Here is a 27,517-nt window from a genome sequence, read left to right as displayed (position 1 = left end):
CAATGTCCTGGAATATAAAAGGAAACATTTCAGCAATGCGATTATCCAAAGGAGTCATTTAGGGTTTTTTTTTTTTTCCACTGAGGAAGATTCTCCCTAAGCTAACATCTGTGCCATCTTCCTCTATTTTGTATGTGGGTCGCTGCCACAGCATGGCCGCCAACAAGTGGTGTAGGTCTGCACCCGGGAACTGAACCCAGGCCGCTGAAGCAGGGCATGCCGAACTTAACCATTAGGCCATGGGGCTGGCCCTTCATTGAGGGTTTTGATACCAAGGTTGTATACATACAACTACTTTGCCTTTATCATTTTGTTTGGAGGAAACTCAGAATCCCCACCCCCACCTCCAGGAGCAGCAGTGGGCCTTGAAAATGGTTTCATTTGCAAGATAATAGATTTCAATTTATAAAATCTTTTCTGTGGACTGTAGTCTTACAAATCAACAATCTTTTCTAATAAAGCTTTTTAGTTTGAGAGACCTTGAGTTGACTCCTTTATGATCTCATTAATTGCCCTCTATTTTATCTGTTGAGTTTTTTGTATGTGATGGGCACAGAATTCACCTTTTGAGAAATCAGATGATCCATGGTCTTTATTTTCACCTCAATCTAAATCATTCTGTTTTTAGACTTTTTGATTCATGGTAGGTTTTTTGTTTGTTTTTTATTTCTGTTCCCTTCTTCTTTCACATATGTTAAAGCAGGTGGAAAGCTTCCCAAAGCTGTCAAGTGCGATCCCACGTTCAGGTTAATTCAGTGATAGTGGTTGCTGAGTGGGTGTGCAAAAGAGGTGGAGAGCACAGATGCGTCCTCCAGCTACTTATAGTATGGTTTGGAAGCAGAGTGTGTGCATAGGATATATTCAAGCAGCAAAGAAAGATAGTGTAAGATTAGCTATTGAAGAGAGTAGTACAAATGTTGAGTTGGCATTTAGAGACAGGGAAGGTTGTGGATCAGAGACGGGGAAGTTTTCACAGAGAAGAGAGTCTTCACGGATCCTTGAAGCCTGCCTAGGTCGTTTGATTTGACCAGAAAGTGCAGGCAGGATGGGAACAGCATGTTGTCCTCCCTGGACTTTCTGCCCCTCAAACTTCTGTTCAGGGTATGTTCAAGGTCACAGTAAATTGTAGTATGTAAGTAATATTGTACTAATGCCCCTTCTTTTGGTGACTGCTCTGAAACTATCTTAGGCATCTGCTCTTTTTTTTTTTCTTTCTTTTTTCCTGAGGAAGATTATTGCTGAGCTAAAATCCATGCCCATCTTCCTCTATTTTATATGTGGGACGCCATCTCAGCATGGCTTGATGAGCGGTGTGTAGGTCCGTGCCTGGGATCCGAACCTGCAAACCCTGGGTTGCCAAAGTGGAATGTGTAAACTTAACCATTACGCCACTGGGCCGGCCCTGAGAAACTTTTAAAGTATTTAGATAAACATATAATTTCAAGTGAGAAGCTATATATGGAGGCAGTTACCCAAGCCAAGACCTCCAGCCTTAGGCACTTACTACAACTGCTTTTCCTTACTATCTCCCGTCTCTCTTCCTTCTGGCATAACTAAGTAAAGTGTCAAGGATCGGGGTGCCATCTAGTGGCCAGCAGAGGGTACTTCATCCCCACCCTTTTCACCGCTTACAACTTGGTTACAGTAGCAGAAAATCATTTTCATACATGTAAACATTCCCTTAAGCTTTTTACTTTTCATCTCTCTTCCAATTATTGTATAGTTACCTTACAAAAATATCTGTGACATTTCAAAATAGAGTTTCAGAGTAGAAGCAGTTTGGATAGAAGAGATTAAGATAAGGGTATTTTCCCAATAAATTTTAAATTAAATTAGAATATTGAAGTCCTGCGTTTGCTTATTCTAGAATAGTGATTTTTGCACTCCAGGGAGCCCTCGGAGCTGTTGTGGGAGGCAGGGTGGGAGGGAGGGTAGGGGCAGGGGAGGCTGGGGGTGGGTCTGAGACTCTCTAGGTACCCAGATAGAAGGATATGTGCCCTGCGTGGCCTGCCTTCCATCTGCCCCACACACCCAGGCGGGATGGTGACAGTGGGGAGAGCAGGCACCGTCAAGGTGAAAGAAAGTAGTCAGTCAGGAAGACAGTACACACGTGTGTAGGTACACACATATACCCACACCCAGTTTGTAGTAAGAGTTAATGACCTACGTCATAAAAAGGGGGAAAGATGTAAATGAAATTCTAACTCTAAACTCCAGGTTTGGGCCGACATAACCTCAGGAAACTCTGAAAGATGAGCTAAATCTAGTCATGTAGCATAGACAAGAGCTCAGCAGGAGCCCAGAATAATTTGTGTTTGCTCTGTTTTATAAATTAAGAAAGAGACCAGCTCTGTTAGAAGAGCCGGTTCAGCACAAAGATTTTGCTGTCCTCGAATAGTGGTTTTCAATCCTCCCCCCTTTTTTAAGCTCTGAAAGCCTCTTTTTATCCAAAGTTGTACAATGCAGAGTTAGAACATTGAACAGATCAAGGGTGGTGTGGGCTCTGGTAGAGGCGGGGAAGTGTGTGTGTAAAACATGTTGATGTTTGTGATGTTCCCTCTTAGATTTATGATTGCGTTGAGAGCTTTACCCCAAAAGGTGATTTTCCTGTGGAAGCACTTCAGGCAGCTTTGCCAAAGACATTCCTCTCAGGTGTGGGGCGCAGAAGCTGTGCGGACACCCTGCTGGCCATTGTGCTGTCCACCAGTCCCAGCAAAGCTGCACTGCAGGGTTTTCCCCAGTATAAGCAGATTGGAAATATTCTAGAACAAAGGTCACAGACTGGTGACCAAATGTATTTTGCTTGAATGTATGACAGTTAAAAATGTTTGAGCCAACATGGAAAATTGGGAGATTTCATGTAACACTAGGGGATCCTGGCCTCTCAGGAGATCTGCCGGCGCTTGTGGATGTTGAGGAGTGGCTGCACCTTCCAGACACGTCCTGAGATGTCCTGTTGGCCACAGCCCCACCGCTCCCTTGTGTTCTTAAATACCTGCTCTGTTCTGTTCATTTGGGAAATGTGTCTGGCTTGTTTGTCTTTTTTTTTTGGTGATATTGGCTTGCTATTTCATATATATATATGAAACTTTTTTTTTTTGAGGAAGATTAGCCCTGAGCTAACGTCTGCCACCAATCCTCCTCTTTTTGCTGAGGAAGACTGGCCCTGAGCTAACATCCGTGCCCATCTTCCTCCACTTTATATATGGGACACCTACCACAGCATGGCTTGCCAAGCAGTGCCATGTGTGCATCCGGGATCTGAACTGGCGAACCCTGGGCCACTGAAGCCGAACATGTGCACTTAACCGCTGCGATACCAGGCCCGCCCCTATATATGAAACTTTTAGTCTCTATATAATATACATCTTATAGATACTATATATGGTATATATTTAATATAAATTCTATTTAGAGATTAAAGCTCAAACTGGGAATTTAAAGGTGTCTCTTCTTTGAGACATGTTTTTCCATATGTAACCCTGTTGTTACTTTGTAGTTGCAGTTGTATTCAGAGGCCAGTGTGGCACTTCTAAAATTGAATAACCCCAAAGATTTCCAAGAACTGAATAAACAGACTAAGAAGAACATGACCATCGATGGAAAAGAACTGACCATAAGTCCTGCGTATTTATTATGGGATCTGAGTGCCATCAGCCAGGTGAGGGAATCAGAGATTCTTTTAAAACCTGAATTGAGGGTTTCGAGTGTTAAAGATTTATAAGTCACTATATTAGAAGAAGGAAGAGGACTTGCAGAGACATGAGTTGATTGGAACTTTTCTGATTTTTCAGCCACTGCTACTGGTTAATATTAATTGAAGTGAAATAGAATCAGATCCAAGAACCTTTTCTAAAAAGTATGTTAAAGAAATGCTGTGTATTTGTGTTGCTGTTGTTATTTTAAATGTGCTGAGTTGTTTGCATTTTTCTGTAGTTTAAAAGTAGGACTTGGTCTTTAAAAGTCCACCAGAGCGCCCTGAGAGCAGAGGGCAGGGGCCAGACGGGAGGAGGAGGTGGTATGATTTAAGGGATATTTTGCATCTTCATGTGCCAATGTTTTTCTCAGTCTAAGCAAGATGAAGACGTTTCTGCCAGCCGTTTTGAAGATAATGAAGAGCTAAGATACTCACTGCGATCTATCGAGAGGCATGCACCATGGGTTCGGAATATTTTCATTGTCACCAATGGGCAGATTCCATCCTGGCTGAACCTTGATAATCCTCGAGTGACAATAGTAACACACCAGGTACACCCGAGGCTGTGGTTTCCTTTTCTGTCTCTTTCTGTTCTTTTGTTTATCCCTAATTTCATTCCGTTCACCCTCCTCACCTCCATTTCCACCTCCCTTCCTTCCTTCCAAAAACAAGGGCAACAAGAAAAACTCTAATCCCTCCTCTTTTTCTCCTTTTTTTTTTTTTTTTTTGTTTTTTGTTACAAGGATGTTTTTCGAAATTTGAGCCACTTGCCTACCTTTAGTTCACCTGCTATTGAGAGTCACATCCATCGCATCGAAGGGCTGTCCCAGAAGTTTATTTACCTGAATGATGATGTCATGTTTGGGAAGGATGTCTGGCCAGACGATTTTTACAGTCACTCCAAAGGTCAGAAGGTAAGTGCCTAAGAGGAAGGGATGCCTAGCTTGAAAGTCACTTACAAGTTATAAGGGGGAACTCAGGAATCAGCATACATACTACAATATTCAAGATTGATCAAATAAGCGTTTTTGAGTGCTTAGCCCAGGGGGGTTACTACTAGGAAACTACTCCTTCCTAGTAGTTTCTTTCTTTCCTACATCCTCAGACACCCAGAGCTCTCTGACTCTCTAAAGTTTTCTACTATAACAGCAGCAGAAAAAGCAAAACTGCTATGAAACTCAAAGTCGTGATAATGATGTCAGCAAAATGCCCAAGATAGAAAGTTAGCTCAATTTTCTGCTTAAAGACATGAATGCAATTTCATTGAAGGCAGCCAGTCTCTAGCTTTGAGAGGCAGGATGGAGAAGTGGTTGTGAGCACAGACCCAGGAGCCAACTGTTTAGGACAGTCCTGGGCAATGGCTTGATGTTCTGTATTTCCTGTCTGCATAGTGGGGAAAATAGGAATACCCTTGTAGCATTGTTAGAAGCCTTTGTTGATAAGTTGGAGACTTATCACCATAGCTTATAAGTTATACAACTTGGTAGCCACTTTTTCTCTCGCCGTGTATGCCACCCCAGTGTGCTCATTCTCCTGTTCCCCTGTTCGGTTCAGTTGCCTTGTGTTAGATTGTAGAGCTGCAGAGTTGAGCTGTGGCTCGACAGGGGAGACACACAAAATCAGTGACTGTGTACAGTGATTTCTGTGCTGGCAGGTGCCCTGTGTGCTAAGGAGTAGGAGCAGGGGAGGAAGACATCAGACAGGGATGGGGAAGAATTCAGATCTGAATTGAAGTGAACTTTGCAGAACAAGTAAGACTCAATTAGATGAAGAAAGACATTCCAAATAGATGGAATGTGCAAAGGCGTGGAGACTTTTAAAGGGGAGTGTGTTTTTTTAAATGATTTTAATTTAAAAAGTAACCATGTACTGTTATTACTCACTTTGGAAGCAGGCAAGTTCATAACTCAGATTGCTGAGCTGATTAATTCGCCAGGGCTTTATGCATGGAGATGAGGATGTTGAGAGTTCATCTGCAACTTTTCTCAGCCCTGAGACGAGATAATGGCACTTCTCACAGAAAAGCAGTGGCTTGTCTGGTATCCTTTCCATCTGCACACTTTTGTGCTTGCATTTAAGTCTGTCATGTTGCTATTTTATTTCAAACTAGATTATAAGGCCATGCTGTGAGAAACTAATCCACGCGTTGAGCCCCCGTCTGCTCTCCTCGAGTGATGGGGAAGAGTCCTGTGCTCAGGAAGCATCCCAGCGGAGCGGGGCTTAGGGAACTACGATGTGGGCAGCAAACTTAAGGCAAAATGTGCCAGGGAGTACAGACAGCCCTGGGAAAATGATAGCCCTTTGTAGAGACTCAATTTTTTTTTTAAAGGAATCCTCATTTCTTTAAAAGATTTAAAGGAATCTGACACTTTCTGAGAGTAAAAAGTGTCAGAAACCTGAAAGCATTTTATTTTCTCTCTGGTTTTATCATAGGTTTATTTGACGTGGCCTGTGCCAAACTGTGCTGAGGGCTGCCCAGGTTCCTGGATTAAAGACGGCTATTGTGACAAGGCTTGTAATAATTCCGCCTGTGATTGGGATGGTGGGGATTGCTCTGGTAAGGATGTGTTCAGATCTAATTTGTTCATGTTTGTGGAATTTTTTCCATTCTTAATTATTATTGAACATGTGCAGTGACTAAACATTTTTCACGTATTAAAACAATCCCGTAGGGCCAGCCCCGGTGGCCTAGTGGTTAAATTAGGCGTGTTCCGCTTCGGCGGCCCAGGTTCAGTTCCCAGGCCTGGACCTACGCCACTTGTGTGTCAGTGGTCATGCTGTGATGGTGACTCACATACGTTAAGAGGAAGATTGGTAGCAGATGTTAGCTCAGGATCAGTCTTCCTCAGCAAAAAAACACGTCAGTCAGTCAGTAATCATAAACTCTCTGGAGGGATGACTAGTGTCCCCATATGGCCCAGTTTATTCATATTATCCATTGTTGAGGGCTTTTTTCCCACATTGACCCTGCACTTGAAAATGCCTCTTATTATTATTTAAAATATGAAAATCAGGAATACCCTTAATTATGTAAGCTCAAGAGCAAGAATCCCTCTAAACTGTTCTTGTAGGAGCTCCTGGCCGATGGCTCTCAGCAGCAGATTGCTGTGGGTCAGAGAGTGGATGCAAAAGAAAGAAACTTCTCAGCATCTCTTCTCCCTTTCTTACGTGCTTATATTTGGACTTGTTGATGATAAGTTTTCACATTTATTTATTTCCTTTCAGTTTATAAAGCATGTGAATTTATAAAGCATTATGTATTATCCACTTGAATTTCTTAGTCACCTAAGAAAGAGAGAGTACGTGTGCAGATATCATCATCCCCATGTTCCATGTGTGGAAACAGATTTGGAAAAGTGTGGAGTGTTGGAGGAAACAAAGCTTCAAGCTCTGTTTCGGTCAGATCTGTCAGACACACTTTTGAAAAACACAGGCAGCTGCAGGGAGAGAAGGCAGACGTGCAAAGTGATCTGTGCAGTCCTGAGAACTCAGCCCCTGATAGAGCGGTAACATTTGATAACGAGGTTGGCACCCCTAGTAGGACACGTTTTTGTCTGTTCTGACAGTCGCAGTCTTCAGAATAATCTCCCCCCCATCCCTGCTCCTCCGTACACATCTGCACATGACCCCTTGAGCACCTGTGAGGTCTGGACAGTTAGTAAGTGCCGAGGCCTGGTCACCCCGTGCCCCGTCCACTGTCAAGGGATGCCCCCTTTTCAGTTTGTTTTCTTAAGCTACATGAAATCTACTATAGAATGGGGTGAACCTTTTCTGACTGAAACACATCAGTCTTGCAAACACTATTAAGAAATAAGGAAGTGTCTTTCTTTCAAGATTATCAGCACGGCAAGATTGCGTTTTCCTCCTCCCTCTACAGGTAACAGTGGAGGGAGTCGCTATGTCGCAGGAGGCGGGGGTACCGGGAGTATTGGAGTCGGACAGCCCTGGCATTTCGGTGGAGGAATAAACAGTGTCTCTTACTGTAATCAAGGATGTGCGAATTCCTGGCTCGCTGATAAGTTCTGTGACCAAGCCTGCAATGTCTTGTCCTGTGGGTTTGATGCTGGCGACTGTGGGCAAGGTATATTTATTGCCATAAAAACATAATGAGAATAAGGGGATAAAAATCCTTGATACGTAGAGAGGGTTTTAGATCATTATTGTTATTTAAAGTAGTTATTTTCTGTGCGTCCCTTTCCCAACCTTGCATCTAAACTAGTTGTAAGTTAAAAGTAAGAGAAGGACGTAGATCTTTATGAAACTGTAGACACTAACAGTAGCTATCTTTTCCTGTTATGTTTCAGTCTGATATTTTTTCTTTTTACTAAGCAGATTTACCGTAGTTGAAAATAGATGGTAAAGGTTTAATTTGGAAACAGTAAAAGACCAATAATTCATTACGTAAGGATGGTTCGAATACTGGATCTTGTTGATAGCTTATCACCATTTTGGCAGAAAGTTGTATTCTTTCAAATGGACAAGATCACGGAAGTCTGTCACTGGAATTCGCTGTCTAGAGTCGTGCCGTGTCTCTCTAGTGTGTCAGTCCGCATTCCACGTTGATAAGTGATTGCTTCAGATAGGAAAAGGAACCCCATAGCAGGAGCTCTTGTGTTAGAATTTCTCATTGTTTTGAAGTCAATTTAAAGTAACTCTTAGAAAGTGAAGACTCAAACTCTAAGAATTACAGGAAAAGGGGAGAAAAATGCTGAGTTTTTTAAAAGTTATGTTTGTGTTTTTTCCTCTAGATCATTTTCATGAATTGTATAAAGTAACTCTTCTCCCAAACCAGACTCACTATGTTCTTCCAAAAGGTGAATGCCTGCCTTACTTCAGCTTTGCTGAAATAGCCAAAAGAGGAGTCGAAGGCGCCTATAGTGACAATCCAATAATTCGACACGCTTCTATTGCCAATAAGTGGAAAACCATTCATCTCATAATGCACAGTGGAATGAATGCGACCACAATACATTTTAATCTTACATTTCAAAATACAAATGATGAAGAGTTCAAAATACAGATAACAGTAGAGGTTGACACAAGAGAGGAACCAAAACTGAATTCTACAACCCAGAAATCTTACCAAAATTTGGTTAGCCCCATAACACTTCTTCCAGAGGCGGAAATCCTATTCGAGGATATTCCCGAAGAAAAACGCTTCCCAAAGTTCAAGAGACGTGATGTGAACACCACAGAGAGATTCCAAGAGGAGGTGAAAATTCCCCTGGTAAATATTTCACTCCTCCCAAAAGAGGCCCAGTTGAGTCTCAGTAACTTGGATTTGCAGCTAGAACGTGGCGACATCACTGTGAAAGGATACAACGTGTCCAAGTCAGCCTTGCTGAGATCATTTCTGATGAACGTACAGGATGCTGATGTAAAAATAAATCAAGCTGTAATGACAGGTGGAAGAAATGACAGTTTGGAGGCCACCCCAGAAAAACAGATTCACAAAAACATCTTGCCGGACAGCTTAGGAGCCTCTCAGAGATTAGATAACAGGTTGACTTTTCCAGCAGTGACAGTAAAAGTGAATGGCCACAACCAGAGTCAGAATCCACCCACAGATTTGAAAACCAAAGAAAAATTTAGATCTGAAACTCAGACCCAAAAAGTAGGAGGTGGAAGTCTGTCAAAAGAAAAGTTCTTATCTCTGATTGTTCCACTGGAAAACCATGTGTCAAAAGAAAAGAAAATCACAGGGAAAGAACAAGAGAAAAACAGAATGGAGGAAAATGCTAAAAATGACATAGGTCTTAATGAAGTCTTACCTGGAAGAAAATTGCAACATTACACAGACAGTTACCTGGGCTTTTTGCCATGGGAGAAAAAAAAGTATTTCCAAGATCTTCTTGATGTAAGTTACATCCAGCCTATTTGTTCCCATGCTCAGGAAAAATAGCCTTCTAAGTGATGATAATATAATAATAGCTCTCATTTATTCTGTACTTCCCTCTGCCGGTCACTGAACTAAATGCTTTTCTTACATGGTTTCATTTAATTGTCCCAATAACCCTAACAATAAAAATACTTCACGAGTATATGGACTGTTGTTATCTGCATTTTGCACTTTAGGAAACAGCCTTAGTGTGAATGAGCGAGGGGTTCAGCCAGGGCTACCCTGAGAAGTGGTGGAACAGGGATGGTATCTTTTGCTTACTTGGCATGTTGAGATTTCAACAGCTGCTTTTGTGAACATTGTGTGAGGCAGATCGGATGTTTTTCCACCTTTACTGATTGAAAAATCCAGGTGCCATTCGTTTTCCCAACATCACAATAGCAAGTCAGTGTGAGCCAAGCCTCACAGTTGGAGTGCTCTGCCTCCAATACCACGGCCCCCATGTGCCTGGTGTCATTTATACATCTCCCAAGTGCGGTCACCGGGCTAACTGCTGGGGAGTGCAAGAGGATTAGAATGTAGTCGCTGCTTGTGGAGGCTCAGAGCAGGTTGAGAGGACAGATTTGTGGGCAGATAATTATAGCAATGTGACGAATGTCTGTTGAGGGGTGGACAAGGAGTCCAAAGGGAAGATTCCATAACTCTGCCTAGAGATATTGGGGAAGGCATCCAGGAGGAGGTGCCCTGTGAGCTGACCTTTGAAGGGAGAGTAGGAGTTAACAGACCAAGAAAAATCCTGTGGTCCAGGCTGGATAGTGGAGAAAGCACGGCCATAAGTGGATGGTAGGCTGGGGGAAAGAGCATGAGGAGGGGAACTGTGTCTTATTTTTCTCATTGTCTTTGGGAAGTGTCTCGCACCTGGCCATTAGACATTTACTAATTGTTGAGTGAGGGACTGCAGGTTATTGCCTAGGTTTGCTTCCTCACTTTCCCCTCTTTTCTCTCCTTTTTTTTTTTTTTTTAAAATTTGGTTTTTGAGGAAGATTAGCCCTGAGCTAACATCTGCCGCCAATCCTCCTCTTTTTGCTGAGGAGGACTGGCCCTGAGCTAACATCCGTGCCCATCTTCCTCTGCTTTATACGTGGGACGCCTACCACAGCATGGCTTTCCCAGCGGTGCCATGTCCGCACCCGAGATCTGAACCCGCGAACCCCCGGCCGCTGAAGCGCAACGTGCGAACTTAACCACTGCGCCACTGGGCCGGCCCCCCTCTCTCCTTTTTTTTAAATTACAAAAGCACTTTAGGCTAGTGGCAAAAATTGCAAGCAATGCAAAAATATATATATATAGTATACAAGAGAAAGGTCTCTCTCCTTCCTTTCTTAATCTCCCTGTTTGAGATGATCACTACAAATAGTTTGGTGGGTGTCCTTCCAGTATTTTTCTATAGATATACAAACATATAAATGATCTAGTTTCTGTTGTGCAACAGGGAAATTACACTGTACATAAATTGCTTTGAGTTGCCCTTTGATTTTATTGGTATGTAGGCAAACTGCCTGGGTCAGTGCCGTTGTTCTTCTTAAGAGCTGCCAGTTACTTCCAGTGTTTTTCCATTACAAATACGTAGTATTGCAGTAAAGATTCTTGTACATACATCTTACTCTTGAGGAAGTTTTTATTTCTGTAGGTAGAATTGCTACGTTAAAGGATGTGGTCCATACAAAATTTAGATACGTCCTTCTAAAGTGTTGTTGCACCGCTTCATACTTCCACAGTGTACAAGACCGCTTATTTCTCCACAGGCTAACCCACACCAGTTATCAGTCCCTTTAATTTTTGTCAGTTTGACAAGCAAAAATATTTCATCTTCTTTAAAGTATGCTCGTATTCTTTGCCCATTCATTCAGTTTCGCCTCTTAGTGGTTTTGATAGGGTTCATTAATATATTATTATGTTAACAATATTATATGGGGAAACCAATTTTGCATTCTAATCATTGTGTTCAAAACTCAAGTACTGCTTTGATGTCACCGACGGAAATAGTTTGATATTGAAAGTACTATCAAATTTATTTCTAAATAAAATTTTGAAATGTTGCATTGGGTTGGCTATGAAACCTCATGGTCGATGACTAGTCCTTGAAGAACACCCTATAAATAGGCCTCAGTCACCCAACTCTTGTTCTCAAGCCAGTGCTGGTGACACTTTCTCTGAGATTCAGTTTAGTCCTGCTCTTAGGATCCTTAAAGTGACCTGTTAGTGCTCGTTTCATTTGCCCCTCATGGACAGTTAGTGACTGTTAATTAGTTAGGGACAGTTACTATCACATTATATAAAACTACCTTTATCTCTTATTAACAGAGTACCCAGTGCACTAAACATAATGCTGCGTTTCAGGAAGAAGAGTCATTGAAGACGCAATTGGCATACTTTACTGATAGCAAACATACTGGGAGGCAACTAAAAGATACGTTTGCAGATTCCCTCCGATATGTAAATAAAATTCTAAATAGCAAGTTTGGATTCACGTCTCGGAAAGTCCCTGCACACATGCCTCACATGATCGACCGAATAGTTATGCAAGAACTACAAGATATGTAAGTCTCTGTCGCGTCTGAGTTGCTTGCGTGTGCTCAGAGCTCAGGCTGCTTGAAGTGTACATCTTTGCTGTGCTAAATTTACGGTTCTAATACTTGATGACTAACATGTTGAGTATATCATCTAAATAAGTGGGAAGGGAAAAGGTTTTTAACTACACACGTTAGGTACTGTATATATTTTGAATATCCAGAGCTCATTATGTGTTTTATTGGACAGGTTCCCTGAAGAATTTGACAAGACGTCATTTCACAAAGTGCGCCATTCTGAGGATATGCAGTTTGCCTTCTCTTACTTTTATTATCTCATGAGTGCAGTTCAGCCACTGAATATATCTCAGGTTTTTGATGAAGTTGATACAGACCAATCTGGTGTCCTATCTGACAGAGAAATCCGAACACTGGCTACCAGAATCCACGACCTGCCATTAAGTTTGCAGGTGTTGTATTGTTAGGTTTTTTCCCCCTAAACCTTGTGACATTTTAAATGAAACTTTTAATTTTGATACTTTCTCTTTCTGCCCCTCCATATTTCAATGTAATCCAAGTAAAAGTAATTCTTAATATTTAATGAAGGTGTTTGTAGCTAGTCCATTTTTAGTGCCAGAATTAAAACCAAACTTGAAGGTCGAATTTTATGAGATTCCTCTTTTGAGGCTTTCTGTGGGGATTGCTATTATATTATCTGGAGAAGAGGCAGACTGTATCTGCACATAAGATTCTTGTGACAAGTTCATTCATGGGCTGCAGGTGTGGCCGACTGGAGATCTCGGCCAGACCCATGGTGCTGCACGGTCCCCTCCATGGTGGCGTTCACTAGTCCCAAGAGCAGGAAGCCCACTAACGGAGAGTGCGCCGAGGAATCTAGCTGCAGGGCGTCCCACGTGGTGATCCCCGGACCTTCTGATGTGAAATGGTGTCTCGCACTCCAGTATGGTCTACTTTGAGACAAAGATGAAATATTTATGTCTGTATTGTCTCATTCTGCTCTTTTTAGGGTGTCTTTATCTTAAGAATCATATAATCAAACTCTCTTTGAAGATAATATTTAAACAAATTTTGGAGACTTGCATAATTTTTAGTTTTAAGCTCACAGTCGTTACTTGTAATGTACATAGCAGGTTTATCCTTTTGGTTTTCTCTGTTAGGATTTGACAGGTCTGGAACACATGTTAATAAATTGCTCGAAAATGCTCCCTGCTAATATCACTCAGCTAAACAACATTCCACCAACTCAGGAAGCGTACTATGATCCCAATCTGGTAAGTGGCATGGTTCTGTATTTAAAACAGAAGGTATATCCTTACCAGGTGTTAGTTAGACTGTTTTTTATAGCACTTCAAAAACTAGAAGCAGGCTGTATGTTTATAGGGGTTTGGTGGAAAGTAGTAGCACAGATAATCTAGAAACACTTATGTCTTACTTTGGAATATCTTTTTTCTCCCTGATGGATGTTATGCTAATATTGAGATTAATTGCTCATATTCCATAAGCAGACATCCTGTTCTCTAAGGGTGGTGAAAGATAGTGCACAGCATTCTCACTGGCCTGGGAGAACAATCCTGAGGTTAAACATTAACCAAGGAAGTAGTCATCAGGTGGAATACCATCTTGCATCAAAGCTAAGTTGTTTGGATACTGGCACTTTGTTGGTCTTAACAGTAGGGGCAGTGGATTGTGCGCATATAGCTACATTGGAGTGCCACTTGGCTGAAGTGATTGGAAGACTGTTGATTGTAAGATTCATCCCAGTTTCAGAGGAATAATGTAAAAAAAAATATGCATTTAGAATTGATGGAACAAGGGTACAATACAGACATTAATGTGATGCTTACAGTCAGTTTTTACTGATATTTGGAAAAATGTTTAAAAAATAAGATTAGGTGGGGAAAAATAGATAGTACCACATACACAGTATGATTTGGACTGTGGAAAATCCCCAAATACCTTCACACGCTCACACACATACCTACCTCCAAAAAGTAATGGAAGTGACAGTAGGTTAAATCATAGGTAGTTTTTAATTTCCTTTTTCACACTAGTATTTTCCATATTTTCTATAATGAATAGCTTTTGCTTTCATAATTAGAATAAAATTATTTTTAAAAATTTACACATCATGCAAATATTCAAGTCATATATAAATAATTTATAATTGATTGCAGATAAGACTTATAAATGAATGCAGAGGAAAATAATAAACTCAATTAAAAATCTGATTCCTGGAAGAAGGAAATCATTCATTTAGCTTTCATTGTACATGTCAGGGACTGTGTTCCTCACTTGTGTTCTCGGAGAGCCCTGTGAAGGCTTGCTCATGAGGAGACACTGGGTAACGAGTGGCAGCCATTGGTGAGAGAGGTCAGCAGAGCAGCTGTCGGAACATGTAGACAAACTCTAAGCATTGCTCATTGCACGTTGGTTAGTTTAGCATATGTCGTGGGTTAGTATGTAGACGTGTGCCACTTAAAGCCAATTCTCTAAATATGCTAAAATGTAAAACTGCGAAATCAATCAAGTTGAGGTAAATAGAGGAAGAAGACCTGATGTCAGTCCTAAGGGAGTTTGCTCTAGTGGGGTAAGCAGGGATGAATCAGTAGGTCGAGAATGAGACTTAGTTCTGAGTTGTGGGTTCATGGGAAGCCACCTTCACTTGCCTTTTCTGGTATGTTCTTGGTGGGCAACCCCAGAGCGTGGCTAGGACAGAGGAGGAAGAAAGGAGAAAGTGTGCCAGGCTTATCAACCGTCCCCTCAGCCTGTCTCCTTAAGCAGCCCTCTTTGGTCTTCACTGTCTCCGGGACTGTATGGTGATTGTGCTGGCCGGTTGCTTTAGCGGCCACTGGCTTCAGCTCAGGCTTCAGGGAGCTTTGCTAGTGGCGTGGCCTATGTTAGCTCTCACTCAAGACTGCCCTTTTGACCACCTGGATTTCCACATCTGTCCTTTCGCTTGTCTGTCTTTCCTGCCCTACTTTTCTTTCTCTTGTGAGCTTCAGGTTCCAGTAAGACTTTACAGTTACCAGACCCTTGCGCTTATATGGGACTTGCAGAAGTGTGTTCTTTTCTAAGGAAGATGCTGTACGCATAGAAAACAGTTCTTCATCTTGCCCTGTTACAGGCACAGTGAAAGAATATTGAGGAATTTTAGTTTTCTTTTGAAATGTATATATCTTTGTTCATTAACAGAATAATATTTTAGTGTTTGCCAGATTTTTGGCATGAGATTTAGAATCAGCAAATATCCTTTGCATGCTGAAAATTAAGTAAGGCTGCCTTACTAATGATTATAAGTTAGTCGTGAAGCTCATGCAAGTAAACTGTTTAAAGCATAAGTACAGTTATACTGGCAGCACTAGTTAACGTTACTCCAGTGAACTCTTAGCCAAGGTGTTGGCTTCATTACCATAATTAACTGTGATTACACATAGGATAAAAGTATTTTCTAATTAGACTGTAAGAATGACAAGTTAGCCTATGAGTATGATATAGTTCCTTATAGGTTATGTTAGAAATTTATTTTCTTTCTGAAAAATATTATAACATTAACTTATGAAACTGTTTTAACAGGTAGCGTGTAGTAATGTGTGATTAAAATAAAACTTTACTTACAAAAGCAGGTGATTAGTCTATGGGCCACAGTCTGTCAATTTGATTTTTTAAAATATTCATCTTGATTACTGAGTCTTTTGATACTCCCTTAAATTTTGCACCTGAGGTGAATATTTTACTTGCTTTTCCCTAGTTTTAGCCAGCCCTGGTGGTCTAGTGGTTAAGATTTCCAGCTCTCACCACCTTGGCCTGGGTTCATTTCCCAGTCAGGGAACCACACCACTTGTCTGTTGGTTGTCATACTGTGGTCGCTGGGTGTTGCTGTGATGCTGAAAGCTCTGCCACCAGGATTTCCAAATACCAGCAGGGTCACCCATGGTGGACAGGTTCAGTGGAGCTTCCAGACTAGAAAGAAGGACCTGGCCACCCACTTAAGAAAAAGTTGGCATGAAAATCCTGTGAAGAGCAGCAACAGAGCATTATCTGATACAGCACTGAAAGGGGAGAGGATGGTGTGAAAAGACCAGCAGGGATCTTTGTTCGTTCTGCTGTGCACGGGTCGCTAGGAGTCAGAATCCACTCGACAGTACTGACTGCCGCCACCCGCGTCTTGGCCCTAAAGTAATGTCTGTATTTTCTCACAGCCCCCAGTCACTAAAAGTCTGGTAACCAACTGTAAAGCAGTAACTGATAAAATCCACAAAGCGTATAAAGACAAAAACAAATACAGGTAAGTAGTAGATACATTTTGTCTTTGTTTAGTTTAAGAATAATTGCAAAAGTCTAGTATTTCATAATTTTCCAATAGTTTATTAATCATTCTTTTAAATTCTATGTGAGATTGTTTTCTTTAGTGATGTTGAAAGATTATGTCATTCTTTGAATGTTAAGTCCATTATGTCTTATAAAATGCTTTTCTTAATGAAATTTTTTGTTTCATATCCACATAAATATTTAAATTCTTTAAATATGTTTTGATAATTAGGTTTGAAATCATGGGAGAAGAAGAAATTGCTTTTAAAATGATTCGTACCAATGTTTCTCATGTGGTTGGCCAGTTGGATGATATAAGAAAAAACCCCAGGTACTGGTTTTTTTTTAATTAATAAACTTTATTTTTTAGAGCACTTTTAGATGCACAGCAAAGTTGAACAGAAAGTACAGAGAATTCCTACAGCTTTAAAAATTATCTTTAATCATGCAAATAAACATGAATACAAGATAGTAGGACTGGAAAGAAGGGAGTGACTTATTTCTGTTTGGAGCAGATGTAAATGCCTAACGGTGGAGGTTATGTTTGAACCGGGGGTTGACTGAGAGAAAGGAGCTGCACGTTGAGATAGGGGTCCTTCCTTGCAGAGGGACTAGTACCAACTTCTAAGAAATGGTGACACGATCTGTTCAGTGAGACTGAGGGGCGGACTGCATCATGAGGGATGTGAAGCCAGACAGCTGGGACTCTCACAGCGTTTCTAAAAAGCTGCTTCCAGAAAAGTTGTTTTAGTGGTTACATTTATCTTTGCAATTCATAGTTCACATTAGCTTCTGAGGAAAAAAGAAATGCTACCATAAATGTGAAAATTAACCCAGTAAACTCCAGTCATTCTTTGGGGATGAATAACTGTTCTGGTTTACATTAGCCTTGACACTTTCCAGCCTGGCCCCCTAACACTTACCTTACATCGTTTGATAAAATTGATTAAAGTCTGCATTTTTGAGTTTTGGACTTTAGTGGGAGATAGTTCTTTCATCTGTTTCCTGAAAGACTATGGCATATAAAATTGAATACGTTTCATCTGAGTCTTTTAAATGCTTTTGGAAGTCTTCAGTTTCTCCTCATTTAAATTATGAATCTAATTATATAAATGATCAGAGATGTAAAGTTTCTAGATATTTTAAAGTCAAGTTTTTTTCCTAAGAATGCATTCTTGTTGAGGTGGGACAGAAATTGGAATTTTAATAAAAATAAAAATGTCTTTAATGCTTATTTAGTTTATTCAATAATTCAGTAAAATACTTTATTTCCTACAAAATAACGGGTATTTCCTCCAAGCCAGGCAAACACAGAAGCCATAATAATTAGTAATCACCCAGCTTGCAGCTTTTTTGCACATGCTCTTCCCTCTGCTTGGAATGCCCTGCTCTGGTTTTCCTAAATAACTTTAAGAACCAGTTTCAGTATTTGCTTTTTGCTTCCCCCGTCCTGTCGATATGCTCGCTCAGGCGTCAGTGATCTGCAGTAATACCATCTGAGAGTTTACAGGTTTTACCTGTACCCTGTACTTTTATGTCTTTATGCCAGTTTGAAAGTTGCTGGGTGAGAGAATTCATAGACATCTTCTGGTACTAAAGGGACAGGGTTTTACTAAAAAGACACATGGCAATCCAGGCTTCTCCAGCAGTGTCTGCCAGTCCTGATACTTCCTGTGACCCGGAACAGATTTTACCATTTGTAACTCTTGTTTGTTTGTTTTGTTTTGTTTTGCTTTTAGGGGGGCTCATTGTGAGTCAGGAGTGGAAACCAGTCTCTGACTTAAACTTTAAGGACAGGTTTGTCCCATTAACGAGGACTCTGGCATAGGCAGTATCCAGGTTTGCTTTTCTTCCACTCACCGCCTCGGCTCTGCTGCCCCCCTGCTTGTGTTGGCTTCATCCCCAGCCTGGAGATAGGGCAGCCCTTGCAGTTCCTCGTGTCCCTGCAGACACAGCACGTCCGGAGGCAGAAAGGGATCGCTTCTCTCTCTGTGTCATGTGTTGTGCCCCCATTCTGAAGGAGAGGGATTTGCTTACACTAGTCGGGAGCTGCCTCTGGGTTAAGGGTGGGGGTCACCTCCCTTTGAGTCAGCTCATGGGGGAAGAAATACTGAGCAAAGTGCAAGTTCTCTTTGGAAGGAGAGGGAAGTGTTTGCTGGGCCCCGAGCCGGGTTTATTTTCGCTACCCTGTATCCACACACACCCTTTGTCTCACACATGCACTTTTTTCTTCAATTTTCTCCAACCTTTTCAAAAATTTGAAGATACAGAAAAATTGAAAAAATAGTACAGTAAATCTCATAAACTCTTCACCCAGATTTTTAAATTGTCAGCATTTTGTTCTATTTGCTTGATCTCTGTCTTCATCTGTCTACACACACACACACACACACACACACACACAGGTTTAGTTTTTGTTTTTTTTCCTGAAACATTTGAAAATTAGTGCAGACATCCAGACACTTTACCTCTAATTATTTTAGCTTATGTCTTCTAAAATAGTCATCCTCCTTTATACCACAAGACCGTTAACACACAGCCAAGAACCTTAACATTGACTAAGTATTACCATCTAATAGTCTATATTCAAATTTCCCAGCTGGTTCCACATGCCCTTTATAGCTGTTGTTTATTTTTTGCTTGCTTATTTTCAATCCAGGGTACAGTCGAGGCTCATGCGTTGTATTTAGTTGGCATATTTCTTCAGTGTCCTTTAATTTAAAGCAGTCCCCAAGTTTAGTGAACGGACAGGATAATGAACTTTCACATACCCATCACTCATCTTCAATAAGAACCAGCTTGTGGTTGATCTTGTTTCATCTAAATGCACCCACTCCCTCACTACCTCTTCCCGATTATTTTTAAGTAAATCTCAGACATTATATTTTATCTGTAAAATCTTAATATGATAAAAACTATCGGGTAGTGTACACATTTCTCCAATTGTCTTTTATAAGCATTTATATGTTTTTTAAGTTTGTTGTTTTGAAGTAGTATAAGTAAATTTCTATTAAGTCGATAAGTTTCCCCTCCATTTCTTTCTTTTTTAACCATATAATTTTTTGCATGTGTATGTGAAGAAATCCGATTATCTGTTCTGTAGGTTTCCTGCACTTTGGACCTCTCTGATTGTATCCCAGTTGTCCAACTTGTTCCTTTGTCCTCTGTATTTCCTGTCAGTTGATAGCTGGACCTGAGAGCTTTATTAGATTTAAGTTTTGATTTTTTTTTAAATTTTATCAAGTACACTTCAAAAGTTGGTATTATCCCTACCTACCCTTTTAATGGGCCCTCAGTTTAGTGACTTCTGCCTTGAAGGGAACTTGAAATGGTAGAGAAGCACCACTGTCGTCTGCTTTTTGACAGAACTCTAGCATCCTAGAGGTTGGCTGGAGACATAAGAGGAAGAAGTCATCAAACTCATAGAATCTATATCTACAGGGCACCGTCTCTGTCTCAGTTATCTGCGTGACTCTTCTTAGCTATATAACTCGCAGTTCAGAGCACTTGGTTTTAGGTACTTAACTGATTTTTTCCCTGGCTGCCAACAAAATGCTCCAGTCAGTTAACTACATTTATGGAGCACTTAATTGGGGATGTGCTAAACGGAAATCATTAAATTAATTTACTCCTACAGCTAGAAGGCACTTGGAAGGTTATCTTCCCTAGTTCTTTTCGTTTTACAGGTGAGGAATATCCAAAGAAAAATTTTATGAAACATTACTCCCCCAGAGAATCCTATCAGTAAATCTAACAACTTGGGATATAAATCCATTCAAAATATATTTGGAACCCACCTTTCTTCCTTTGTTAGGCCAGGATCGTCCTTGTGATAACCAATAACCCTGGGTCTCTGTTTAATTTCCAGGAAGTTTGTTTGCCTGAATGACAACATTGACCACAATCATAAAGATGCCCAGACAGTGAAGGCTGTTCTCAGGGACTTCTATGAATCCATGTTCCCCATACCATCCCAGTTCGAGCTGCCACGAGAGTATCGAAACCGTTTCCTTCATATGCATGAGCTGCAGGAATGGTAAGTCCGCGTGTTCCATAGACGTGTGTGTGTGTATTTTTTCATAGTGATGACATTTCTTTAACGTGTTATTTGCTCTATAATTTCTTTGTCAAAATACACTATAGTTTGTATTGAGCTTCGTAGTTGAAATATGATTTTTATTGAGCTCACTTGCCGAGCACATCTGAGCCTTATTCATTGTCATCACTGCCATCAGAGTAGCTACCCTGGTTCTTGAGTACCTGCTATATGGCGGACACTGCTGGGCAATCCATTTATTCTACTCTTTACATTTAAAGATAGTGTTATTGGCATGTTACAGAGGAGAACATGGTAATGGAAGCTGAGTGATTTTCTCAAGGCGAAGTAGCTGATAACTGCCAAATCCAGCCTGATTCCCAACCCTCCACATGTTCTACTATATTCCAAAGCTGCTTTGTATTGTTTCCTACATTTTTTATTTTACTACCATTTCCAACACTTCATTATAAAGATATTTTTATCTTTCACTTTAGGAAGATTTTTGGCCCCCTTGCTCCCCTTTGCCAGGTGCTAGGAATACAAAGATGAAGGGAATATGGTACTAGGCTTTGAGGTGCTCACAGTTTATTCAGGAAGACAGAAGCCAGGCAAACAGTTGTGATACAGAGTGCCATAGTAGATTCAATGCTTATTGTAGTATGGAGGAGGGAGCAGCTAATTCTCTTAAGGGAAGCTGACACTGGGTTTGGTTTTGATTTATGAAAAGGACTTTTCCAGGTAGGAAAGAGTATTCCTGGTGGAAGAAATGGCATGTGCAAAGGCCCGGAGATATCAAAGAGTGCTATGGAGAGGGAAAGGAGAGATTGCAAAGGGCTGTTATCTGAATTAGATTTTTTTCTTTAGAGAATAGGGCTCCCCAGGAGGGATTTTTTTAGATGTTTGTTGTGATCAGACTTCATGATTTGGAAAGATAACTAACAGTAGTGTGGGGGTTGGGCTGGTGAGGAAGTTGTTTGGAGTGAGGCAGTGTCGTCTGGGAACTGGCGGCGGGGAGACAAGTAATAAGCATTTCAGTAGTCCTAGAATCAGACAGTCAAGGTAAGAACCAAGGACACAGCTCAGGGGATAAAGAGAAAGCAGTAGACAGAATTGGGAGAGATTTTAGAGAAGAAATTAGCAGACCCTGTCAACTTGGAGTTGGATAAGTGAGACAATTAGCATGTCTCTTGCTAATAGCTATATGTTTTTATTTTCATAAGGAGAAATTATTACTAAAGCATGGGTCTTGTCATCTAGAAATGGCAAGGAATGGCTTTTCACCATTTTCACTGTCCTTTAGCTCAGAGGAAAAAGATTGTTGGGTGGTTCCAAGTGTTCACCCCCCCAAACTCAGTTTGTGACTGAATTTACCTTTAAGGGCCTAACTGAGTAAGAAAGGAGTGGGCTTAAGAGTAGTTGGAGAGGACTTTGATTTCTGTGTCGTACAAGTGAGACAAATCAGGTGTGGGCGGGTCTTTGCAGTTCCCTGATCTGGGCTACTTTTCCCTCGTTCTGCTCAGTTTCTGCATCATCTCTCCCTGCTGACCTACCAACCCTGCCCCACTTCCTAGAAACTTTTCTTTTTCTCTTTCCTTCCATGACACTGCACTCTTGGGTCCCCTGTCACCTGTCCCTGGTGTCCTGCATTGGCTTTCTTCCTGTTCCCCTTTCTTGGGTACAGCGCTTTTGGCACTGTACAGCAGTGTGTCCGGTGTGCTTGTCTCTCCTGGTGGACACTGAGCCCTCTGCAGGGGCAGAGACAATGTCTTCTTGTTCTCTGAGGCCTGGTGCCTCCCTAGCACATAGTAGGTGCTCAGTGGATTGGTAGCTGGGGGAAGCTTGGTTCACCTCCAGCTATTATAGGATCTCTGGTTGTTGGGGCATCTCATTAGCTGTGTTCCAGCCTGTGGCTTCTTAGCTGTTTAAATTACACAAAGATTCTGAATGACACTGTAGACATTATAACTAACTGAGCTGGTTGTGATCCTATTAATAGATGTAGGAAATACAGGAAGAAGAGCAGAGTGTGGGAGACTACCATTTTGAACACATGACTTGATCAGGGTAGAGACATCCACTACCAGACGCTGTAATGAGAACTTAAAACAGCACAGAGGCCTGAATTTGGTAGTTATTAGCGTATCTTCCAAGCCTTACGTTAAGCATTATTTAGTCTTCATAAAATTATTCATTACTCCAAATTACAGATGAGGAAACTGTGCGATACTGCCTCTGTTTATCCCCAGTATCCTGTCTCCAAGTCCAGTCGATCTTCCTCTTGGAATGTCTCCTCAGTTGGGTGTTTGTTTTCATTCCCACTGCCCCTCATTCTTTTTTCATGCCTGGACTAACTTGACGGCCTGCGTCTCATTACCTGCTTGTGACATTCATCATTCAAATTGCCACCATTTTCACTTTGATTGTGACACATACACATGCCTGTCGTTTCATCCACTTTCCCATTGCAGTGTTATGTCCAAACCCCATTGCATGGTTTCCCAGAACAGCTACAGTGCACGCCCACGGCCTTCCCCTGGCGTAGCTCTCCCCGATGCCGCTGTGCCGGACTTCGTTCAGCTCTGCAGCTTGCTGCTCTGACTCTGCTGCTGCTCATTCCCTTTCTCAGCCCAGTGCTTCCACCTCCCTCCACAGCTTAAATGAAATGTCACCATCTCTATGGTGCTTTCCCGGTGTCTCTAAGTTTTTCTACAAGACTTTGTTTTTGTTAACATATATTTCTGTCCATCTTGTGTGATGGCTAGTCGTCTGCATGCCAGTGACTGCCCAGGCTTGTGAGCACTTCAGAGCATAGACTTCACCTTGTTATCTGTCCGTAGGCACAGGAAGTGTTTATTGAGTGACTGAGTGAATAAATCAGTATGAATGAAAAAATAAAAATGAATGAAAGAGTGCTTTTGTTTAAATGCCAGAAGTAATTTTCTTAAGTCCTCTTTTCTGCCTAGATAACTGTTACGAATTCAAATGTAATATTTACTATGATAAAATGAAAAATCTGAACTCACATTGGAAATGTGTATTGTGTTAACATTTTAGAATTGCCTCCTGATAATGTTTTTGTGTTTCACGTGTTGTTTTTGCTAAACTAATACATTAAATAACTTTCATGACAGTGAACCCATTCAGAGAGCTACTTATTTGCCTCCTTCTCTCTGAACAGGAGAGCATATCGAGACAAATTGAAGTTTTGGACTCATTGTGTACTAGCAACATTGATTATATTTACTATATTCTCGTTTTTTGCTGAACAGGTAAGTTTTATATATTTTATGTGGAGATCACACTATTTCTTGATATTAGCATCTCATTCTTTAGAAAATGATATAAACTCACAAAGAAAATTTTAATTTCCTTTATTCGCTTATAGCTCATGTCAGTATGTCAAATAGATTTCATATGTTCAGGCAGCAAGCATAATAGCCTGTTATTCATCTATCTTCTAAATTCATTACCAGTATTCTTTTTACCTGGAACTCAGTAGATCAACTTGCAGACTTCAAGCTAAAACTGAAAAACTCTAAGTATTTTTAACCAAAAACAGGCCTAGAATCCTCATCTGGTACTAATTTTTTATGGGTCTCCAATTTTTTCTTCCTTGTAACCTTTCTAAAAGTGACTGCGTGTCTTATCTTCAGACTTCCCACTGGTCTGTAGACGGTGCCTGGTATAGTCTCACTGTTACATGTCCTCTCAATTCCTCTGAATTGCTGGGAGTTCTTCTCAGGCAGGCACACACACAGCCTCCTTCCACTGAGGGTCCAGAAGTAGGAGGGAGATTTGTGAGGTAAAAAGAGAAGGATAAGAGAATCCTTAATAGGCTGCAGCTATGAAATGCTCTGAAGAAAAAGGAAGGAATAAGGAAGGGAACAGTGTCTGGGCTGACCAGACTTGTGAGGGGCAAGTGGACCTTGCCTCAGCCTCCAGTCCAAGTGACTGAGTGGAGCTTTTGTAGCTGTCACTTATGGGAAACTCACACCGAGGAGGAGGCGGGGGAGGAGGAGGAGGAGGCGGCAGCTGAAGTGCTGAGCGCTTTAGGACAAACGGTGCCTGGGCGTCTGCCGCAGCGGGAGGGACACTCAGGAATGGAGATTGGGCAGGCGGGCAGGACTGCAGTTTAACCTTCATCTGCTTCCCAGAGGATTGAAATCTTGTTCTCGATATTTGTTGTCATTGTTCCTGGCAGGTAAAATCTTCGGAAAAAATCTTTAAAAGACTGTACCTGCTTTTAGAACAGGCGTCCAGTGAGGAACCTATGAGTCAGCTGTGCGCTAGCCTGCCATGGGGAAGGAGAGGGACCCTAGCTGAAAGGAGCAGGAACGGGAGAGTCAGTCGTCCTTCTGTGTAGTTTATGCCAGCAGAGATCAGGGAACCAGAGAGGGAGGAGGAGGGCAAAGGCCGGGAAGAATAATTCCTCTCTCCTCTCTGGCACCCTGCTCTTCACCTGCTCAAATCAAATTCCATAACCTCTGCCTCACTCAGAAACAAACCTGCCAACACCGCCCTCCCTCTGCCCCGGACTCCCAGCTCATCGTTCACTCCATGGCAGCATATGCCTGGGCAAAGCCCTGCTTCCACCTCAAGGTGGAGGAGTAGCCAGCAGGATCCCAAACTGCAACCATAAAGAACATGCATGTTTTTCTCATTGAAACTTTATTGTAATGATGGTCGGGTTTTTTATTTCAGATATATTATGGGTAAACCATTTCTGTGAGAAAAAAGTATCCAGGTTCTAAGCTACTAATTTATAAATGAGCTTTTACATCACAACCCATTCATAAATTGCGTATTACCTGTATTTTCAAATGATTATTGCTACAGTGAAGTATAGAAAAAAATGTTGATAGGATTTTTAATATACAGTTTTTTTTTTAAAGAATCTGTGTATATAGTCATTTTTAAACCCAGGGACAGTAGTCTTAATGGCTAAACAGAACTATTTTCCTTCAATAGAAAGAGTTGACAAACAGACATTGTGAAAATAAATATGCTTGGGTAATCTCTGTGTAAAAACCTGTAGTTATAGGTCTTAGAAAAATGAAGCTTAGGCCAAAACAATTTTAATCCTTGTGGGTCTCTTGTGGGTACATATCTTGGCATATTGACCTATGAAGCCAAATAAAATCAGTAGTTGGCTTTGTTTTGGGGGAGGAATGATGGAGACTTGTTTGCTGTTTTTTATGTATAAGACCGTGGAAATGATTAAGGTCATAAGACTTTCCGAAAGAAAGTTTAATGTACTTACACTCTTGTCGTCGTGGAGAATTAAAATTTATTTTCTCTATTTGATCATTCAGTTAATTGCACTTAAGCGGAAGATCTTTCCCAGAAGGAGGATTCACAAAGAAGCTAGTCCTGATCGAATCAGGGTATAGAGGATCTTCATTTGAAAATCATCTACCTCAGATTCACTGAGCATTTTAAAACTCAGCTTCACAGCGATGTCTTCATGGTGCGATGCTTAGCCAGCTTGGCCTGAAGAAGGAAAAATGTCCACTACAATACTTGCTTTGTGGCATGACTCTAGCTTACTGATCAGGAGTTGTTCAACCAACACTGAAAACTTGTGTGCTGAGCAGCTCTGAATTGGTTTTACTTTTAAAGCATTTGTTCATGGACCTGTCATTCTTTTAATGAAAAGGCTCACTGATGAGAGACAGCTTCTAAGTTCCCATTGCAATTATTGCCAACTAACTTGAACCTGAGAAGCCTAGGCCCACTTGGGAGCGATGCTAAGAGACCCCAGTCTTTGCATTCTGAAGCCTTTTGTTATGGTTTTACATTTTTGTTTTTTTGTTTTTCTTTTTTCTATTTCTCATTTTAAAAATAACTAGTTACTAAGTTAACTAGTTATTCTTGCTTCTGACAGCAATGAATTAGGATGACTAAACGTGTTTTTATAGATGTTATTTAAATAATGCAGCAATATCACCTCCTATTTGCAATACCTAAATTATGGATTTTATTAACGTTTAAGGCTGTATAAGTGGTCTTCAACCACTTACAGCAACTGACAAGCTCCGTGACTGATGTCTGAAATACTTTGTGCTTGTTTCCCTCAGCCCCTAAGAATCCTGTGATTTCATGTGTAGGCCTAATTGCAAAGGGCTAGAGTCAAGTAGCAGAGCTACTTTCTAGATGTATTTATGTTTTGGAATGTACATATTTAAATAGAAGTGCCTCATTTTAGAAATGAGCAGTGCTGATGATACTGGCACATTACAGTGGTGTCTTCCTTAATACTCATCAGTATATTCCAGTAGCTATCTCTCTCAGTTGGTTTCATAGAATGCAGGGGTCAGTAAACTTTTCTATAAAAGCCACATAGAAAATTGCAGGTCACATGTGTCTCTGTTGCATATTCTTCTTCTTCTTTTTTTTTTTTTTTCTTTTTTAACAATCCTTTAAAGATGTCAAAACCATGTTTAGCTTGCAGCTGTCCAAAAACAGGCCACCAGTTGGATTTGGCCCATAGGCCTTTGTTTGCTGACCACTGGGATAGAGGATTAATATTTGTATGTTTGGGTAAGCCCTGACGTTCAGCCATATTTTATTTATGTCATAATACAGTGGCTTTCTGAAGACGAGTTTCCATGAGTCCTTTTTGAATTCTGACAGATATTTTAGATCATGATCTCAACAGTATTCTTTCAAAATGGCATACATATTTTGTAAAAAGAACTTGAAATGTAAATACTGTGTTTGTGCTGTAAGAGTTGTGTGTTTCAAAAACTGAAGTCTAATAAAGACTTACATTTTGTCTGATGCTTTGATTTTTAAATCTTTGAGGAGTGAGTTTATTATTATCGAGATTCAATGATCACTTGAGTGCTTATATACAGTGTGTCAGGGTCTCTGCTAAACACTACTGAAATTAAATGAAAAGCAGTATAAGGAGAGAGTAATATTATAACGTACTGGAGAGTGTCACTTTATAGGGGAAAATAAGTAAAAAATGGGCTTTATCATATGGTAAAAATTTAGAGGGTATCTGAGTGTCATTCTAAAAGTAAAGAATTTATTCTAGA

The 27,517-nt window shown here is 40.8% G+C and overlaps 1 protein-coding gene across 2 annotated transcripts in view; it reads left to right on the top strand.

Moving 5' to 3' along the window:
* Positions 1-27,254, top strand: part of GNPTAB (N-acetylglucosamine-1-phosphate transferase subunits alpha and beta) — a 76,519-nt gene extending 49,265 nt beyond the window's left edge. For both annotated transcript variants that reach the window (XM_008527456.2, XM_070600411.1), the window contains exons 8-21: positions 3,500-3,661; positions 4,069-4,248; positions 4,441-4,611; positions 6,131-6,254; positions 7,575-7,778; positions 8,446-9,554; positions 11,937-12,136; positions 12,357-12,576; positions 13,285-13,398; positions 16,327-16,412; positions 16,668-16,766; positions 20,304-20,471; positions 23,653-23,743; positions 25,787-27,254. In XM_008527456.2, the coding sequence (XP_008525678.1) occupies positions 3,500-3,661; positions 4,069-4,248; positions 4,441-4,611; positions 6,131-6,254; positions 7,575-7,778; positions 8,446-9,554; positions 11,937-12,136; positions 12,357-12,576; positions 13,285-13,398; positions 16,327-16,412; positions 16,668-16,766; positions 20,304-20,471; positions 23,653-23,743; positions 25,787-25,864 (3,006 nt within the window). In that variant the 3' untranslated portion in view covers positions 25,865-27,254. The remainder of the gene's footprint in view (positions 1-3,499; positions 3,662-4,068; positions 4,249-4,440; positions 4,612-6,130; positions 6,255-7,574; positions 7,779-8,445; positions 9,555-11,936; positions 12,137-12,356; positions 12,577-13,284; positions 13,399-16,326; positions 16,413-16,667; positions 16,767-20,303; positions 20,472-23,652; positions 23,744-25,786) is intronic.
* The last annotated feature ends 263 nt before the right edge of the window (positions 27,255-27,517 follow it).

This window comes from Equus przewalskii, chromosome 29, assembly GCF_037783145.1.
Source record: "Equus przewalskii isolate Varuska chromosome 29, EquPr2, whole genome shotgun sequence".
Lineage (NCBI taxonomy): Eukaryota > Metazoa > Chordata > Mammalia > Perissodactyla > Equidae > Equus > Equus przewalskii.
This window is presented reverse-complemented; position numbering and strand designations above follow the sequence as displayed.